Below are 20,977 nucleotides of genomic sequence, written 5' to 3'. Positions count from 1 at the left end.
GAAATATTTTTGTTTTCTGCTTGCAACTGGACCGTCCAGAGCGTACACGGTAAGTACAACTCATCGTTTTTAAAAAGAAGTACTTTTGTTGCCCTGAAAAGCGAGTGAGCGTGGCGTTTGTGGGGGACGTCGAATTTCGACGATTCTTTCTGGTCAACGGTTGTAAATGATTGTGTTGATTAAAAAAGAAAACTTGATGTAACTCTACTTTTAACTGCCGTTTCAGATAGATTTGGAATTGCATCACATCCAATTTTGCCTAGAGCGTACACGGTAAGTAACACTCGTTGTGTTTAAGAAGATTTACGTTTGTAATAGCAGAAGTGTAGCCGCGTTGCGTTGTACGTGTGAATGTTGGTCCGGGCGAAATGTTAATGTTTAATTTCATTCCTTTAGGTTCCACGGTGTTTGTTGGCTGCAAGTTTTCCACTGCAAGAAGAGGCTCATATCATTGACCAGGAGCGAGCTACAATGGTGAGTAGCCATAACATTTATGTTAAACACTTCCTATTTCATGTCTAACAGTACTTGATTTAACAAATAACCATAAATAAATACAGTGTGGGCACTGAAGTTAACATATGTGATTATACTGCCTAATCTGTCACCGAGTAGATTGTTGCAAAGTAATATAAGATCCAAAGTTGTAATTCAGAATAGTTTTCAAAAGAAGGCCATTAGAATTATATACAAGTCTGATTACCCTGAACAAGCTATTAATTAAATCACAAATTCTTCAATTCAAAGATTTGGTAGATTATCAGACAAATAATGTCTAACAGTAATTGATTTAACACATCACGATAAGTAGATTGAGTGTGGGCACTCTCAAGTTAACATATGTGATTATACTGCCTAATCTGTTACAGAGTATGTTGTTGCCAAGTAATGTAGAATAGATCCAAAGTAGTAATCCAGAATAGTTTTGAAGAGGCCATTAGAATGATAAACAAATCTGATTACCTTGAACATAATAACAAGCTAAGTGTTTAATATGTCCTATGAAGTCAAAATTGGGCACCATCATGTGGTGAAATTTGGAATTGCATCACATCCAATTTTGCCTGGGAACAAACAGATTACATAAATCTTAGTTTTGAATAAGCCACTCCTTCTCAAACAAGTAAACTCTGCCCATTTTGCGCAGTAGATGTTCTGTTAATATCTAGTATTTATACAAAGTCATAATTTAAATTGCTTTCAACCTTCATTCATCGGTTCAACCAACATTACTCGCTCTTATTACCAACTTGTATTGATTTAACTAAGCGTTTAATACTTCCTATCAGGTCTCAAATCGAGATTTGGCAAAATACAATTTCAGCAAATCCAATTTTGCCAGGGAACAAAAATAGATTAAATAAACTAAATAAGTCCTCTTCCCATTAAATAAATCAGAAAAGTCTGTCTTGTAACCAGTCCTCTTCAAACAAGTAAAGTCTGCCCATTTTGTGCCGTAGATTTTGTGTCTATGCCTAGTATTTAAACAAAATCATAATTTAAACGACTTCTTTCCTTCATTCACTTTGGAAATTTGGAATTGCAGCAAATCGAATTTTGGCAGGGAACAAAAATAGATCAATTAAACTAAATAAGTCTTCTTCCCATTAAATAAATTAAAAAAGTCTGTCTTGTAACCAGTCCTTTTCAAACAAGTAAAGTCTGCCCATTTTGTGCCGTCGATTTTGTGTTAATGCCTAGTATTTATACAAAATCATAATTTAAAGGACTTCATTCCTTCATTCACTTTGGAAATTTGGAATTGCAGCACATCAAATTTTGCCTGGGAAGAAAAGTAGATTAAATAAATTTAATAAGTCTTACTACTTCCCATTAAATAAATTAAATACGTCTTACTTGTTCCCACTCCTTTTCAAAACAGTAGTTTAAAACGAGGGCCCTTCACTCAATCTTTAACCTCAACCCCGCACGTTGTGTTGTATCTGTGAATGTTGGTTGTGGCCAAATGATAGTTTTCTTTCATTCGTTTAGGTTCCAAGAAAACTTGATGTAACTCTACTTTTAACTGCCGTTTCAGATAAGCGGGTATTACGTCGCAGTCAAATGCCGCGGATATGACGTAATTGCCCGAACCTCCGCCAAAATTCAAATCTGTTGGCGCGATGGCCGTGAGCCACTGAGCAGCGACGATTATCAACAGAAATATCTTTATTTTCTGCTTGCAACTGGACCGTCTAGAGCGTACACGGTAAGTAACACTCATTGTGTTTAAGGAGATTTACGTTTGTAATAGCAGAAGTGTAGCCGCGTTGCGTTGTACGTGTGAAAATTGGTCGAGGCGAAATGTTAATGTTTAATTTCATTCCTTTAGGTTCCACGGTGTTTGTTGGCTGCAAGTTTTCCACTGCAAGAAGAGGCTCGTATCATTGACCAGGAGCGAGCTACAATGGTGAGTAGCCATAACATTTATGTTAAACACTTCCTATTTCATGTCTAACAGTACTTGATTTAACAAATAACCATAAATAAATACAGTGTGGGCACTGAAGTTAACATATGTGATTATACTGCCTAATCTGTCACGGAGTAGATTGTTGCAAAGTAATATAAGATCCAAAGTTGTAATTCAGAATAGTTTTCAAAAGAAGGCCATTAGAATTATATACAAGTCTGATTACCCTGAACAAGCTATTAATTAAATCACAAATTCTTCAATTCAAAGATTTGGTAGATTATCAGACAAATAATGTCTAACAGTAATTGATTTAACACATCACGATAAGTAGATTGAGTGTGGGCACTCTCAAGTTAACATATGTGATTATACTGCCTAATCTGTTACAGAGTATGTTGTTGCCAAGTAATGTAGAATAGATCCAAAGTAGTAATCCAGAATAGTTTTGAAGAGGCCATTAGAATGATAAACAAATCTGATTACCTTGAACATAATAACAAGCTAAGTGTTTAATATGTCCTATGAAGTCAAAATTGGGCACCATCATGTGGTGAAATTTGGAATTGCATCACATCCAATTTTGCCTGGGAACAAACAGATTACATAAATCTTAGTTTTGAATAAGCCACTCCTTCTCAAACAAGTAAACTCTGCCCATTTTGCGCAGTAGATGTTCTGTTAATATCTAGTATTTATACAAAGTCATAATTTAAATTGCTTTCAACCTTCATTCATCGGTTCAACCAACATTACTCGCTCTTATTACCAACTTGTATTGATTTAACTAAGCGTTTAATACTTCCTATCAGGTCTCAAATCGAGATTTGGCAAAATACAATTTCAGCAAATCCAATTTTGCCAGGGAACAAAAATAGATTAAATAAACTAAATAAGTCCTCTTCCCATTAAATAAATCAGAAAAGTCTGTCTTGTAACCAGTCCTCTTCAAACAAGTAAAGTCTGCCCATTTTGTGCCGTAGATTTTGTGTCTATGCCTAGTATTTAAACAAAATCATAATTTAAACGACTTCTTTCCTTCATTCACTTTGGAAATTTGGAATTGCAGCAAATCGAATTTTGGCAGGGAACAAAAATAGATCAATTAAACTAAATAAGTCTTCTTCCCATTAAATAAATTAAAAAAGTCTGTCTTGTAACCAGTCCTTTTCAAACAAGTAAAGTCTGCCCATTTTGTGCCGTCGATTTTGTGTTAATGCCTAGTATTTATACAAAATCATAATTTAAAGGACTTCATTCCTTCATTCACTTTGGAAATTTGGAATTGCAGCACATCAAATTTTGCCTGGGAAGAAAAGTAGATTAAATAAATTTAATAAGTCTTACTACTTCCCATTAAATAAATTAAATACGTCTTACTTGTTCCCACTCCTTTTCAAAACAGTAGTTTAAAACGAGGGCCCTTCACTCAATCTTTAACCTCAACCCCGCACGTTGTGTTGTATCTGTGAATGTTGGTTGTGGCCAAATGATAGTTTTCTTTCATTCGTTTAGGTTCCAAGAAAACTTGATGTAACTCTACTTTTAACTGCCGTTTCAGATAAGCGGGTATTACGTCGCAGTCAAATGCCGCGGATATGACGTAATTGCCCGAACCTCCGCCAAAATTCAAATCTGTTGGCGCGATGGCCGTGAGCCACTGAGCAGCGACGATTATCAACAGAAATATCTTTATTTTCTGCTTGCAACTGGACCGTCTAGAGCGTACACGGTAAGTAACACTCATTGTGTTTAAGGAGATTTACGTTTGTAATAGCAGAAGTGTAGCCGCGTTGCGTTGTACGTGTGAAAATTGGTCGAGGCGAAATGTTAATGTTTAATTTCATTCCTTTAGGTTCCACGGTGTTTGTTGGCTGCAAGTTTTCCACTGCAAGAAGAGGCTCGTATCATTGACCAGGAGCGAGCTACAATGGTGAGTAGCCATAACATTTATGTTAAACACTTCCTATTTCATGTCTAACAGTACTTGATTTAACAAATAACCATAAATAAATACAGTGTGGGCACTGAAGTTAACATATGTGATTATACTGCCTAATCTGTCACGGAGTAGATTGTTGCAAAGTAATATAAGATCCAAAGTTGTAATTCAGAATAGTTTTCAAAAGAAGGCCATTAGAATTATATACAAGTCTGATTACCCTGAACAAGCTATTAATTAAATCACAAATTCTTCAATTCAAAGATTTGGTAGATTATCAGACAAATAATGTCTAACAGTAATTGATTTAACACATCACGATAAGTAGATTGAGTGTGGGCACTCTCAAGTTAACATATGTGATTATACTGCCTAATCTGTTACAGAGTATGTTGTTGCCAAGTAATGTAGAATAGATCCAAAGTAGTAATCCAGAATAGTTTTGAAGAGGCCATTAGAATGATAAACAAATCTGATTACCTTGAACATAATAACAAGCTAAGTGTTTAATATGTCCTATGAAGTCAAAATTGGGCACCATCATGTGGTGAAATTTGGAATTGCATCACATCCAATTTTGCCTGGGAACAAACAGATTACATAAATCTTAGTTTTGAATAAGCCACTCCTTCTCAAACAAGTAAACTCTGCCCATTTTGCGCAGTAGATGTTCTGTTAATATCTAGTATTTATACAAAGTCATAATTTAAATTGCTTTCAACCTTCATTCATCGGTTCAACCAACATTACTCGCTCTTATTACCAACTTGTATTGATTTAACTAAGCGTTTAATACTTCCTATCAGGTCTCAAATCGAGATTTGGCAAAATACAATTTCAGCAAATCCAATTTTGCCAGGGAACAAAAATAGATTAAATAAACTAAATAAGTCCTCTTCCCATTAAATAAATCAGAAAAGTCTGTCTTGTAACCAGTCCTCTTCAAACAAGTAAAGTCTGCCCATTTTGTGCCGTAGATTTTGTGTCTATGCCTAGTATTTAAACAAAATCATAATTTAAACGACTTCTTTCCTTCATTCACTTTGGAAATTTGGAATTGCAGCAAATCGAATTTTGGCAGGGAACAAAAATAGATCAATTAAACTAAATAAGTCTTCTTCCCATTAAATAAATTAAAAAAGTCTGTCTTGTAACCAGTCCTTTTCAAACAAGTAAAGTCTGCCCATTTTGTGCCGTCGATTTTGTGTTAATGCCTAGTATTTATACAAAATCATAATTTAAAGGACTTCATTCCTTCATTCACTTTGGAAATTTGGAATTGCAGCACATCAAATTTTGCCTGGGAAGAAAAGTAGATTAAATAAATTTAATAAGTCTTACTACTTCCCATTAAATAAATTAAATACGTCTTACTTGTTCCCACTCCTTTTCAAAACAGTAGTTTAAAACGAGGGCCCTTCACTCAATCTTTAACCCCAACCCCGCACGTTGTGTTGTATCTGTGAATGTTGGTTGTGGCCAAATGATAGTTTTCTTTCATTCGTTTAGGTTCCAAGAAAACTTGATGTAACTCTACTTTTAACTGCCGTTTCAGATAAGCGGGTATTACGTCGCAGTCATGTGCCGTGGATATGACGTAATTGCCCGAACCTCCGCCAAAATTCAAATCTGTTGGCGCGATGGCCGTGAGCCACTGAGCAGCGACGATTATCAACAGAAATATCTTTATTTTCTGCTTGCAACTGGACCGTCTAGAGCGTACACGGTAAGTAACACTCATTGTGTTTAAGGAGATTTACGTTTGTAATAGCAGAAGTGTAGCCGCGTTGCGTTGTACGTGTGAAAATTGGTCGAGGCGAAATGTTAATGTTTAATTTCATTCCTTTAGGTTCCACGGTGTTTGTTGGCTGCAAGTTTTCCACTGCAAGAAGAGGCTCGTATCATTGACCAGGAGCGAGCTACAATGGTGAGTAGCCATAACATTTATGTTAAACACTTCCTATTTCATGTCTAACAGTACTTGATTTAACAAATAACCATAAATAAATACAGTGTGGGCACTGAAGTTAACATATGTGATTATACTGCCTAATCTGTCACGGAGTAGATTGTTGCAAAGTAATATAAGATCCAAAGTTGTAATTCAGAATAGTTTTCAAAAGAAGGCCATTAGAATTATATACAAGTCTGATTACCCTTAACATAACAACAAGCTATTAATTAAATCACAAATTCTTCAATTCAAAGATTTGGTAGATTATCAGACAAATAATGTCTAACAGTAATTGATTTAAAACATCACGATAAGTAGATTGAGTGTGGGCACTCTCAAGTTAACAGATATGATTATACTGCCTAATCTGTTACAGAGTATGTTGTTGCCAAGTAATGTAGAATAGATCCAAAGTAGTAATCCAGAATAGTTTTGAAGAGGCCATTAGAATAATAAACAAATCTGATTACCTTGAACATAATAACAAGCCAAGTGTTTAATATGTCCTATGAAGTCAAAATTGGGCACCATCATGTGGTGAAATTTGGAATTGCATCACATCCAATTTTGCCTGGGAACAAACAGATTAAATAAATCTTAGTTTTGAATAAGCCACTCCTTCTCAAACAAGTAAACTCTGCCCATTTCGCGCAGTAGATGTTCTGTTAATATCTAGTATTTATACAAAGTCATAATTTAAATTGCTTTCAACCTTCATTCATCGGTTCAACCAACATTACTCGCTCTTATTACCAACTTGTATTGATTTAACTAAGCGTTTAATACTTCCTATCAGGTCTCAAGGCAAGATTTGGCAAAATACAATTTCAGCAAATCCAATTTTGCCAGGGAACAAAAATAGATTAAATAAACTAAATAAGTCTTCTTCCCATTAAATAAATCAGAAAAGTCTGTCTTGTAACCAGTCCTCTTCAAACAAGTAAAGTCTGCCCATTTTGTGCCGTAGATTTTGTGTCTATGCCTAGTATTTAAACAAAATCATAATTTAAACGACTTCTTTCCTTCATTCACTTTGGAAATTTGGAATTGCAGCAAATCGAATTTTGCCAGGGAACAAAAATAGATCAATTAAACTAAATAAGTCTTCTTCCCATTAAATAAATTAAAAAAGTCTGTCTTGTAACCAGTCCTTTTCAAACAAGTAAAGTCTGCCCATTTTGTGCCGTCGATTTTGTGTTAATGCCTAGTATTTATACAAAATCATAATTTAAAGGACTTCATTCCTTCATTCACTTTGGAAATTTGGAATTGCAGCACATCAAATTTTGCCTGGGAAGAAAAGTAGATTAAATAAATTTAATAAGTCTTACTACTTCCCATTAAATAAATTAAATACGTCTTACTTGTTCCCACTCCTTTACAAAAAAGTAGTTTAAAACGAGGTCCCTTCACTCAACCTTTAACCCTATTTATTCACCTTCTAGGCTAAGTGTTAAAGGCTAAGTGTTAAAGGCTAAGTGTTAAAGGCTAAGTGTTAGAGGCTAAGTGCCAGAGGCTAGGCGCCAGAGGCGAGTTTTTGTGGGCTGAAGTTTTAGTGGGGTTAGTGTGAATACAATCCAAAAGAATACAACAGAATACAATACAATAGAATATAATACATAGATTAAATTCAATAGCTCTTACTACTTCCCATTAAATAAATTAAATACGTCTTACTTGTTCCCAATCCTTTTCAAAAAAGTAGTTTAAAACGAGGGCCCTGCACTCAACCTTTAACCTCAACCCCGCACGTCACATTGTGTTGTATCTGTGAATGTTGGTTGTGGCCAAATGATAGTTTTCTTTCATTCGTTTAGGTTCCACGGTGTTTGTTGGCTATGTTTTCCACTGTCAGAAGGATGAAAATACAAAGTACAACGCTTGGACGTGGGCGAAGACGTCACCGGTGAGTCCTTCCTTCCTATTTATTTACCTTCTAGATGCTAGAGGCTAAGTGTTAGAGGCTAAGTGTTAGAGGCTAAGTGTTAAACACAATACGAACAACACAACGATACTGCACTGAAAAACACGATACCGCACTGAGAAACACGATACCGCACTGAACAACACGATACCGCACTGAACAACACCATGCCGCACTGAACACCATGCCACACTGAACAACACCATCCCGCACTGAACAACACCATGCCGCACTAAACAACACCATGCCGCACTGAACAACACCATGCCTCACTGAACGACACCATGCCGCACTGAAAGACACCATGCCGCACTGAACGACACCATGCCGCACTGAAAGACACCATCCCGCACTGAACACCATGCCGCACTGAACAACATTATGTCGCACTGAACAACACCATGCCGCACTGAACAACACCATGCCGCACTGAACAACATTATGCCGCACTGAAAAACACCATGCCGCACTGAACAACACCATCCCGCACTGAACAACACCATGCCGCATTGAACAACACCATGCCGCACTGAACAACACCATGCTGCACTGAACAACATTATGCTGCACTGAACAACACGATCCTGCATTGAACAACACCATGCCGCACTGAACAACACCATCCTGCACTGAACAACACCATCCTGCACTGAACAACACCACCCCGCACTGAACAACACGATCCCGCATTGAACACCATCCCGCACTGAACAACACCATGCCGCACTGAACAACACCATTCCGCACTGAACAACACCATGCCGCACTGAACAACACCATGCCGCACTGAACAACACCATGCCGCACTGAACAACACCATGCCGCACTGAACAACATTATGCCGCACTGAACAACACCATGCCGCACTGAACAAAACCATCCCGCACTGAACAACACCATGCCGCATTGAACAACACCATGCCGCACTGAACAACACCATCCTGCACTGAACAACACCATCCCGCACTAAACAACACCATGCCGCACTGAACAACATTATGGCGCACTGGACAACATTATGCCGCACTGAACAACACCATGCCGCACTGAACAACACCATGCCGCACTGAACAACACCATGCCGCACTGAACAACACCATGCCGCACTGAACAACATTATGCCGCACTGAACAACACCATGCCGCACTGAACAACACCATGCCGCACTGAACAACACGATCCCGCATTGAACAACACCATCCTGCACTGAACAACACCATGCCGCACTGAACAACACCATGCCGCACTGAACAACACCATTCCGCACTGAACAACACCATGCCGCACTGAACAACACCATCCTGCACTGAACAACACCATTCCGCACTGAACAACACCATGCCGCATTGAACAACACCATGCCGCACTGAACAACACCATCCTGCACTGAACAACACCATGCCGCACTGAACAACACCATGCCGCACTGAACAACACCATGCCGCACTGAACAACATTATGCCACACTGAACAACATTATGCCGCACTAAACAACATTATGTCGCACTGAACAACACCATGCCGCACTGAACAACACCATGCTGCACTGAACAACATTATGCCGCACTGAACAACACGATCCCGCATTGAACAACACCATCCCGCAGTGAACAACACCATGCCGCATTGAACAACACCATGCCGCACTGAACAACACCATGCTGCACTGAACAACATTATGCTGCACTGAACAACACGATCCTGCATTGAACAACACCATGCCGCACTGAACAACACCATCCTGCACTGAACAACACCTTTCCACACTGAACAACACCATGCCGCACTGAACAACATTATGCCGCACTGAACAACACCATGCCGCACTGAACAACACCATGCCGCACTGAACAACACCATGCCGCACTGAACAACACCATGCCGCAATGAACAACACCATCCCGCACTGAACAACACCATGCCGCATTGAACAACACCATGCCGCACTGAACAACACCATCCCGCACTGAACAACACCACCCCGCACTGAACAACACGATCCCGCATTGAACAACACCATCCCGGACTGAACAACACCATGCCGCACTGAACAACACCATTCCGCACTGAACAACACCATGCCGCACTGAACAACACCATGCCGCACTGAACAACACCATGCCGCACTGAACAACACCATGCCGCACTGAACAACATTATGCCGCACTGAACAACACCATGCCGCACTGAACAACACCATCCCGCACTGAACAACACCATGCCGCATTGAACAACACCATGCCGCACTGAACAACACCATCCTGCACTGAACAACACCATCCCGCACTGAACAACACCATGCCGCACTGAACAACATTATGCCGCACTGAACAACATTATGCCGCACTGAACAACACCATGCCGCACTGAACAACACCATGCCGCACTGAACACCATGCCGCACTGAACAACATTATGCCGCACTGAACAACATTATGCCGCACTGAACAACACCATGCCGCACTGAACAACACCATGCCGCACTGAACAACACCATGCCGCACTGAACAACACGACGTCGCACTGAACAACACGACGCCGCACAGAACAACACGACGCCGCACAGAATAACACAATACCGCACAGAACAACACAATACCGCACAAACAGTTTTAGATAATATTACGTCGCAGTCATGTGACGCGGACATGACGTCAATAGGCGGAACTCACGGCAAAATTATAATCCGTGGGCGTGGCTTGCAACAGGAAGTAGGAAAGCGGCAGTTCTGGCAAACAAGACACAGCTGTTAGTAACACGATGACTAACAAGGCAAATATTTTTGTTTTCAGCTTGCAACTTGACCGTCTAGAGCGTACAAGGTAATTACAACTGTTTTTTTTTAGCCCTGAAAAGCAAGGGAGTGTGGCGTTTGGGAGGAATGTCGAACTCGGCGTCTGCTTCCAGCCACAGACGCCAAATTTCGACGATTATTTCGACTGGTCAACGGTTGTAAATTATTGCGTTGACTAAAAACTTTATTTAACTCTACTCTTAACTTTGCCGTTTCAGATATGCGGGTATTACACCGCGGAAATGACGTCAATAGGCTGAACTCTCGCCAAAATTCAAATCTGTGGGCGCAATGGCCTTGAGCGAGACACCGGATACAAACACGACGATTATCAACAGAAATATCTTTATTTTCCGCTTGCAAGTGGACCGTCTAGAGCGTACACGGTAAGTACAACTCATTGTGTTTAAAAAGATTTACGTTTGTGTAGTTTGCGTTGCGTTGTATCTGTGAATGTTGGTTGAGGCTAAATGTTAATGTTTAATTTCATTCCTTTAGGTTCCACAGTGTTTGTTGGCTGTATGTTTTCCACTGCAAGAAGAGGCTCGTATCATTGACCAGCAGGAGCTACAATGGTGAGTACCCCTTTCGTCTTCCATTTATGTTAAACACTTCCTATTTCATGTCTAACAGTACTCGATTTAACAAATAACCATAAATAAATACAGTGTGGGCAGTCACGTTAACATATGTGATTATCCTGCCTAATATGTTTATCACAAATATGTCACTAATCACTAATATGTTTATTTGTTTATCACAACACCTTTGGACCTTCAGCAATCGATTATTTACCTTCATCTACATAGAGACAGAACGATGGTGTCTTAAACATCTCATTCATTTCACCAAATAACTTCACGCAGGTGGATAACGGCCGTCTCGGTCACGCTATGTTGCGTGATGCAGTTTTGAAGAACCAAATGCATTTATTCAATGAATAAGTCAAGCTAGTTCTATGTTTATGATGTTGTAAGTTACGGTACCGATTGAAGTTGAGTTCGAAGCCAGTGGAAAACAGCGCTGCGTTTGTGCTCTCCAGGTACAAATGTTGTGATCTCTGACTGACGACCGGGCGAGACTCGAGTAAGAGATGTCCAAACGAGCTCCGGCAGGGCGGGCCAAGGCGGAGCGAACGGACGCCCTTCAGGCCGCCAATGACGAGCTGAGAACCAAACTGATGGACGTCCAGTTAGAACTTCAGCAGGAGAAGAACAAGGTGAAAACCTCAACAGACAGACACTGCCTGCCTCCCTGCCTGCCTCCCTGCCTGCCTCCCTGCCTGCCTCCCTCCCTCCCAGTTTTCCCGATGTAGATTAGACATGCGTGTGCCATGACTGTGTCAGCCTACATCAACAAATGCACCGAGGACGTCAGCACCACTAAGAATATCATCACCCGGGGCAACCAACGACCCTGGATGACTGAGGAGGTACGTCAAACGCTACGAGCGCGGAACTCTGCCTTCAAGTCTGGCGACAAGGAGACACTGAGGACAGCGAGAGCCAACTTGAACCGTGCCATCAGGATAGCGAAGCGAGACCGCAGTCGAAAATTTCAGGATCGTTTCCACGACGTCAAAAACATCAGGAGTATGTGGCAAGGCATACGGGCGATTACAGACTACAACTCACCCTCCCCCCCCCCCGGTGGGTGTAGTTGATGCTGACTTTCTAAATGGTCTAAATAACTTCTTTGGGAGGTTCGAGGCACTAAACGGCACTCCAGCAGTTAAAACTGTCCCCCATCAGGAAGAGGAGGTACTCTGCCTTGACTCCGCCGATGTGTTGAAGACCCTGAGGAGAGTCAACCCCTGTAAGGCCCCTGGCCCCGACAACATTCCTGGGCGTGTGTTCAGGGAATGTGCAAGTCATCTGGCTGGGGTCATCACAGACATTTTTAACACCTCGCTGGGCCAAGCAACAGTGCCGGCGTGCTTTAAGACTGCCTCCATCATTCCGGTGCCGAAGAAACCTCAAATCACCTCATTTAATGATTACCGGCCTGTTGCACTGACTCCGGTTATGATGAAGTGCTTCGAAAGGCTGCTTAAAGGTCACATCGTTTCCAGACTCCCCCTATTATTTGACCCGTTCCAGTTTGCCGACCGGCAAAACCGCTCCACTCAGGACGCCATCTCCTCCGTTCTTCACCTGAGCCTGGCTCACCTGGAGGAGAAGAACACCCATGTGCGGAGGCTGTTCCTGGACTTCAGCTCAGCGTTTAACACCATCATCCCACAGCATCTGGTAGGAAAATTGGAACACCTGGGCTTCAACACCCCCCTTCGCAACTGGCTGCTAGACTTCCTCACCAACAGACCTCAGTCAGTCCGGGTCGGACAGAACACCTCTGATGTCATCACCCTCAGCACAGGCTCCCTTCAGGGCTGCGTCCTGAGCCCCCTGCTGTGCACCCTGATGACACACGACTGCGTCCTCAGGTTCACCACCAATCACATCGTGAAGTCAGCAGACGACACAACGGTGGTGGGGCTCATCAGAGACAACAACGACCTGGACTACAGAGAGGAGGTGGAGCAGCTGGTGGGCTGGTGCAGAGAAAACAGCCTGATCCTGAATGAGGAGAAGATGAAGGAGATCATCGTCGACTTCAGGAAAAAACAGCCTCACCACGCTCCACTGATCATCAACAGCTCAGCTGTGGAGGTGGTCAGCACCACCAAATTCCTGGGGGTCCACATCACAGAAGACCTCACCTGGACTATGAACACTACGGCACTGGTCAAGAGGGCACAGAAGCGCTTGTACTTCCTGCGGAGGATGAGGAGAGCCCACCTGCCCCCACCCATCATGAGGACGTTCTACAGGAGCACCATAGAGAGCATTCTGACAAGCTGTCTCTCTGTGTGGTGTGGAGGCTGCACCGCCTCCGATTGGAAGAACGTGAGGAGAGTGGTGAGGACAGCAGAGAGGATCATAGGGGCTCCTCTTCCCTCCATTCAGGACATTTCATCTCAGCGCTGCATGTCCCGTGCCCGTAACATCATCAATGACCCATCACACCCCCACCATGGACTGTTCTCCCTGCTGCCCTCTGGGAAGAGGTTTGCAGCATCCGCTGCAGGTCCACCAGGTTCTGCAACAGCTTTTTCCCTGCTGTCATCAGACTGTTGAACACTAGAACTGTTGAGCTCTAAACTGAACTCTGCATCACACATTCACAGAACTGTACTTTATGACACTACGGACCTCTATCTTGCACTATCTCGCACTACCAACTTTACTGAACTTGTATAAACCCTTTAAATAGAAGTTTAATACATGGTTTAGCATTCCTCTGCACACTCTTGAATACTGTTTTGCCTACTTGCACTATTGCATAATTATCACTGCTGCACTTTATACTTATTTTTAATATATATATATATATATATATATATAGTATATATGTATATATATATATTTTCATAGGATATGTTACTTCTATTCAACTGCAATATCACTACTTTGTTGTAAGACGTATGCAACGGAATTTCGTTTTGTATGCACCATGTGCAGACAAGATGACAATAAAGTTTGTCTAAGTCTAAGTCATGTCAGGTCAGCTGTCTGGAGAGAGAGAGAAGTCAGGACCTGCGGGCGGAGCACCACCGTGCCACCGCCGCCATGACGGAACTCAAAAGCAAACTCCATGAGGAGAAGCAGAAAGAGTTAGCCATTACCAGGGAGACATTACTGCGGCAGCATGAAATGGAGCTGATGAGAGTGATCAAAATCAAAGATGGAGAGATCCAGCGACTGAATGCCTTGGTCCTCAGCCTGAGGGACGGCTCCATGGACAAGGTGATCCGCTCTATCCGTGTCTGACTATCCGCACGCCACGTCGGGCTTCGATGCGGCCGCTACCGTATTGTGTAGCTTGTCCCCAGTAAGCGTCGCGGCGCTCCGTTGCGGTCTCAACGGCCCGGTGTGGCGCAATGTCTGCTCAGGTGAGGAGGGGGGGCGCTTTGCTGGCGGAGGTGGAGGAGACGCGGCGGTGTCGGGAGACCGAGCGGTGTCGCCTCCACCAGGAGCGCGGAAGAAGTCCTGGCAGCGGCCCAGCAGGCCTGGCAGTCCCGAGCGGCCGAGCTCCGATCGGCTCATCACCAGCATCGGGAGGAGCTGAGCCGAACCAAGAGAGACTGCGAGAGGGAGATCCGCCGACTGGTAGGACTGATCAGATGCGCGGTGCGTGGCTATGTTCCCAATTTCGTTGTATACCTGCAGTGCAATGACACCTAAGGCATTCTATTCTATTCTATTTCACAAGAAGAAAATGTCCGGTTGCTCGCTTCGCTTTTGTCACAGCAAAGGTGTTCTAGTCGATTCAAGAAAAAAATTGGCCGGTTGCTCTCTTTGTTTTTGTCACAATTCTGGCAAATGAGTTTGCCCGCCTGCCTGAGCGCTCCCCGTTTGTACATCCAGACGGATGAGATCAAGCTGAAAGACAGAGCGGTTAGTGTTTTGGATGAAGCCCTGGGGCCGGCCACGTCCACCGCCTTCAGCTGCAGACTCAGGCTGCCGAGCAGCAGATCGCTGCCCTGAGGGATTCCCAAAGGGCGGGCCTAAACTACCCTGGAAGTGGGGTCAACGCCGCTACTAGCAATCCTCTTCATTGCGTAAGCCACCTCATCACACACTTGCAGTACGCATGACTTAGTTCGTTGCTGGAGGAAGGTAGCACAAAAACAGTTTTGAACTTTGAACGAGTGCTTGTGTGTGTGTGTTGCGGGGCGTTTTCAGTCTCAGGAGGATCGGGACACGCGACGGTTTCATCTGAAAATCGCTGAGCTCAGCGCAGTCATCAGGAAACTGGAGGATCGAAACGCCCTGCTTTCTGAAGAGCGCAATGAACTGGTAATTTATTGACGGCACGCTTGAAGGTTTGCGCTACGTTTGATGCGCGCCATCCAGCGAGGCACCCATTGCGCTTGCTTATTAGTTGAGCGGCGCGGCGAGTCGGTTGCCTGGTAGATGTCTTTTATTGGGAGCCAAAGCCACGATTCCGTTCAAACCGATGCAAAAGGAATGGATACGTTCTGGCCCGCGTGTTGTGCGTCTTTCACATCCCGCACTTCATGCTTGCAGCTAAAGCGACTGAGAGAAACAGAAAGCCAGTTTCTGCCACTCCTGTACAAAAACAAACGCCTGAGCAGGAAGAATGAAGAACTCTCGCTGGTGCTGTGTCGCCTTGAAAACAAAGTGCGCTTTGTCACCCAGGAGAACGAGGAGATGGCAAGCTTGGTAAGTCGACGCGGACAACGGCGGCGTGCCAACAGAGTCCACTGCATTTGTGTTCCACAGAGAAGGCCTAGTTCGCTCAATGACCTGGACCGCGGTTGCGGCCAGCAGGACGGTGAAATGGAGTTCCTTCAAGTTGTGGAGCAGCGGCACATCATCGACGACTTGTCCAAGGTCTTCAGGCAGGCGACTCGGTGCACGTACGGCAGCGCCGCGCTCGCTCGCTGTCGCCAGGAAACCTTTTCCGTCCAAAGCTTGGCCGGCGGCCGCCATCCAAAAAATTGGCCCCTTAAATTCCGACCTTTCAAGCAGGAGCATTGTGCGCACGCGTTTGAACACGCTTTAGACTTGTTTTGCCGTTTTCAGCAGCTCAAAGCTCCCGTTTTGTCAGCGCCTTTGCCACTCGCTGTGCGCTGAAAACGACGGACTTGCCCGGCTGCTCAGCCCGTCAACCATGAGCCGCGAGCGCGACGTCATTGTCCGTAGGCAGCTAGTGGCAAAATGCACCCTGTTAGAGTTGCGCTCGCTCCAACTTATTTTGCAAGAACCACACGGGAGACAAGTAAGTTCTTTTGGACACCTGCAGGTGGAGAGTCCATCCGTTGTACGAATGAAGTCTGACTCTCGGCTCCTGCACGAGCATTTTAATTAAGAGAAACAGGGTGGGTGTAAGAGTGGATTGAATAGAGGAAGCCCTTGACCTCTAGTCAAAACATAGCAAGGGGTGTTTTACGACTTTGTGTAGGAAGGGATAAGCGATAGGGATAAATAAGGGATAAATAATATTATTTATTACAGGTCGCAGTCAAAGTCAAAGCAACACAATGATACGATAAAGATAATCTGGAAAACCCTGACACACCCTGTAGTTGTCACTTTTGGAAAAGACGAGCGTCCCTCCAATCATCGCCGGTGACGTGTTTTTCAGGCTCTGGAGACAGGAGCTCATGTCAGAAATGTCATTGTGAGTCGCGTTTGTTTCTGCGCCGGAGCCGTTCGTTCCCTTTGCATCCAAAGAATCTCAAAGGCGGATTATTTGTGTCGACAGGAGAGAGATTTGCTGCTACGATACCGACGTCGAGAATCTCTGAGGAGGAACAAAGCGTGAGGTCCTGCAAGGTGAGTCTGTTTGTTTGCGGCTGCTTGGTGTTGCGCAAGATGAAATGGCCTTTTTCTCGCTATCGTTCCTCTCGTCGATTCATCGTGAGGTGTCGCTTCAGTTTGTTCAGAGAGATGTTTGCTTCCGCGCCCGCAGGTCATCGAAACATTTTACGGCTACGACGAAGACGTGTTGGTGGACTCGGACGGATCGTCCTTGTCTTTTCACACCGACAGAACCCCCGACACGGAACCCGAAGAGGTAGCCCGCCATTTCTGCCAGCGTATTGGCACCAAACATTCCTCTTCAGCCTGGAATCGGACTCGTCTTTGCGTCGCGGGTGCTTTGTCGCCGGTCTGACTGATTCTGGTACTAGTGCTGTGTTGCATTGGTGTGTGCATGAAGAGGCGGAGCTTCGCTACCGCCAGCTGACGCAAGAATATCAAGCGCTGCAACGAGCCTACGCTCTGCTAGCCCAGACCAGCGAAAGGGGACTACGACGCCGAGAAGGAGATCAAGGTGGCGCCCCTTCCCGCAACCCCCGGCCGGGTCGCAGCCTCCCCGTTCTCACCCAGCCTCGGGTGTTCTCTGGTCTGAAAGGAGGAGGAGGAGCCTCCCTCCTCCTCCTTTCAGACCAGAGAAAAGCTGATGGTAGAAATGGGTCACTATCAAAGCAGAGTAGCAGATCTGGAGTCAGCGCTGAAGCAACAAGGACAGGTAAGCTCATCAATGAACACACCTTTTTCTCAGACAAAATAGCTACATTCTTCAGTCACTCATCCGTCTGGCATTACTGGACCAACCCCCCCCCCCCCCCCCCCCCCGAACGTGGCTGGGAAAATGCGGAGAAAAGCAAATGTCATTTTCCAGTCAACCAAAGAATTTGTGGATGAAAATGACACAACATTCCAAAGCTGTCCACGCGTTTGTCTCTTCTAGAATGTCAAGTGGATGGAGGAGAAGCAGCTGCTGCGTCAGAGCAATCAGCAGTTGGCCGAAAAGGTGACGGAAAGAAAGGCGCTGGGCGGAGTCGCTTGGCGTCACACCTGTCGGGAAGCCCCGCAGATGAGGTCTGACTGTCTTTTCAGGTCAGGCGGATGGAGGCGGAAGAAGCGCGTCTGAAAGAGCACATCCAGGATATCCGAGACCAAAACGAACTGCTTGAGTTCCGCATCCTGGAGCTGGAGGTGGGAAGACTCGCACAAGCGTGTTGAGGCCAGAGATGTGACGGACGGACGGACGGACGGACGGACGGATGCATGCCTCTGCCTTTCAGGAGAGGGAGTGGCGCTCCCCCGTCTTGAAGTTTCTGCAAGTCCGTTTCCCAGACGGCCTCAGCCCTTTGCAGATCTACTGCGAGGCCGAGGGCGTGAGCGTACGTAAGGCGTCCCTCGCAACCCTAACCTTAACCCGAGGTCCCAGAACCCCTTACATTGCTCCTTGCGCCTTTCCCCCGGACATCGTCATCAGTGATCTGATGAAGAAGCTGGACATCCTGGGCTATAACGCCGTAAGTGTATGTCGAACTCCTTATGTTCGCACTCCACGGGACTCGGCGGCTCAAATGTGACTTTTGGAAGGCTTTGCGCTGAAAGAAGCTTGTTGACGCTGTGCCTTTGGGCTCTTGCAGAATCTCACCAACGAGGAGCAGGTGGTCGTGATTCACGCCAGGACCCTTCTCACCCTAGCCGAGAAGGTAACGCGCACGTCCACGCACGCTCTCGCATTCTGCTTATGTGACAGCAGCCTTTCCTCAGTGGTTAGAATACATCAAAGTGACCAAGTCAGCACTTCAACAGAAGATGTTGGACATTGAAAGTGAGAAGGTAGACAGACACGCGACATCAGCCAAGGGGAACTCCGGCAATGTGCCCCAACAATTCTGACCTTGAGCTGTGCTAGGATATGTTCTGCAAGCAGAAGGGCTACCTGGATGAAGAGTTGGACTTCAGGAAGTGTTCCATGGACCAGGCTCATAAGGTAAGCCGCCCTCAAATCTCCCGCCGGACCACTGATGGACGAGGATTGCGGCCCAGAGGATCCTGGAGCTGGAGGCCATGTTGTACGAGGCGCTACCGCAGCGGGACTGCCCCGCCACGGACGGCGAAAAAGCCAGCCACGCTGGCGTGAATGACGTGCTGACGGCGGATCAGAGAGAAGAGCTTAGGAGCGCCGTGGACCAATGGAAGCGAGCCCTGATGTGCGAGTTGAGGGAGCGCGACGCTTGCATCCTCCAAGAGAGAATGGATCTGCTGCACAGCGCGCAACAGGTAAGGGCCCAAAGCCAGCCCGGCACTTACTTGCACGCTTACTGGCTTTTGAATGCCACTTTCCATTTGTCCGTCCTAGAGGAACAAAGAGCTGAAAGAATTCATCGAAGCTCAGAAGAGACAAATCAAACAATTGGAGGAGAAGTTTCTGTTTCTCTTTCTATTCTTCTCCTTGGCCTTCATTCTGTGGCCCTAACACCAGCTGGTGAGTGAGCTCCAGCGGCACCGCACTCGACACCTCCGATACACTGCCAGCCGGTCTCAGACGTTGGCAGACGCTCCGATGCCAACGTATACCCCCCGCCACGGTGACAGAGGCACCGCGTCACACCGGCGCTCATCCAATCAGAAGGCAGGAAAAGCAAATTCACATGCAGGGCACTTTTGAACCAGAAGAGAGCGCCACAAAAAACGGTTGTTGCCCCAAACGCGCACTAAAAAGGGTCAGAATAACAAGAGTCCCACTGGCCAGCCGGGGCCACCCGTCCAGCTGTTTCTTCAGGGGGGAAAAAAATTGGAGTCACCGGTGAGTACATTTTGCATTTAGCTCTGCTTTTCTGCTTCTGTCTTCAAGTGTGTGGCATCCTGCGATCAAAGAGTCAGCCAACCCCAAAGCGGTTGACCTCAACGTCCCACCACCATGCCTACCAGAGCAGGTGACGTGATGCTTTGGACATCCTTCCGTCTCAGATGCCCAAAAGTACTCTTTGCCACATCTGCGGCAATACGGTGTCTTTTCAAAGGTGCAAATAAATCCAGCGTGGGCGGAACACGCACGTCTTCGGTTTTTCCCGCTTTGTTTGTGTGACAGCTGTTGTGAAAATTTTATACAAATAAAGTTGTATAGTACAGGTTTGGCCAAGCCGCAACTCCCGAACCGCATGCGGCTCTTTTATGTTCATATCAACATTTGTGTGTGTGTGTGTGGGGGGGGGGGGGGGGGGGGGGGTTGTGCGTGTTGGCTTCACTTGAGTTCAATTTGGTATTTTGGTCAAAAGCGCATGTGGTGAAATTCCACAAAGTAGGATGGGCAAACACATTTCTTTAAACTATGAGTGTCAATTGGGCTCTCGAAATGGCAGGGAAAAGATGCACAGCAAAACGAAAATACGTAGATGAACACAGGACGTTTTAATCAGAGTGGGAAAGTTTCTATTTTTTGTTGAACGTGATGGCAAACCATTCTGCCTGATATGTCAGACCTCAGCGCATTTCAAAGATTCAAATCTTCAGCGCCATGCACTTCAGCTCACTCCATGCTAACATTGATCAGGCGTCGAACCCGCATCATCATGCTTAAGAGGTGGCCATGCTAACCAGTGCGCCATTATGTCAACG

The 20,977-nt window shown here is 45.0% G+C and overlaps 1 protein-coding gene and 1 long non-coding RNA gene across 3 annotated transcripts; both read left to right on the top strand.

The window, feature by feature from the left end:
- The first annotated feature begins 14,732 nt into the window (after positions 1–14,732).
- LOC148390215 (uncharacterized) lies at positions 14,733–15,886 on the top strand. Its single transcript, XR_015861423.1, has 3 exons — positions 14,733–15,196; positions 15,455–15,648; positions 15,773–15,886. It is a non-coding gene; the product is annotated as an uncharacterized LOC148390215 (long non-coding RNA).
- Positions 15,887–16,641: 755 nt separating this feature from the next.
- Positions 16,642–19,633, top strand: LOC148390214 (janus kinase and microtubule-interacting protein 3-like). Of its 2 annotated transcripts, XM_088390260.1 has the most exons (10): positions 16,642–17,234; positions 17,319–17,389; positions 17,526–17,630; positions 17,775–17,888; positions 18,044–18,086; positions 18,309–18,371; positions 18,458–18,556; positions 18,646–18,879; positions 19,000–19,065; positions 19,127–19,633. In XM_088390260.1, exons 6-10 carry the CDS (start codon positions 18,321–18,323, stop codon positions 19,253–19,255), a joined length of 579 nt encoding a protein of 192 aa, XP_088246386.1. In that variant the 5' UTR covers positions 16,642–17,234; positions 17,319–17,389; positions 17,526–17,630; positions 17,775–17,888; positions 18,044–18,086; positions 18,309–18,320; the 3' UTR covers positions 19,256–19,633. The 2 variants fall into 2 exon arrangements, with proteins under 2 accessions (XP_088246386.1, XP_088246385.1); XM_088390259.1 differs by lacking the exons at positions 16,642–17,234; positions 17,319–17,389; positions 17,526–17,630; positions 17,775–17,888 and having other exon boundaries at positions 18,013–18,086.
- Positions 19,634–20,977: the final 1,344 nt, after the last annotated feature.

This window comes from Syngnathus floridae, chromosome 11 (genome assembly GCF_059516105.1).
Source record: "Syngnathus floridae isolate MCC-2025c chromosome 11, RoL_Sflo_1.0, whole genome shotgun sequence".
Lineage (NCBI taxonomy): Eukaryota > Metazoa > Chordata > Actinopteri > Syngnathiformes > Syngnathidae > Syngnathus > Syngnathus floridae.
Note: the sequence above shows the minus strand (reverse complement) of the source record. Positions and strands in the feature narration are given on the sequence as shown.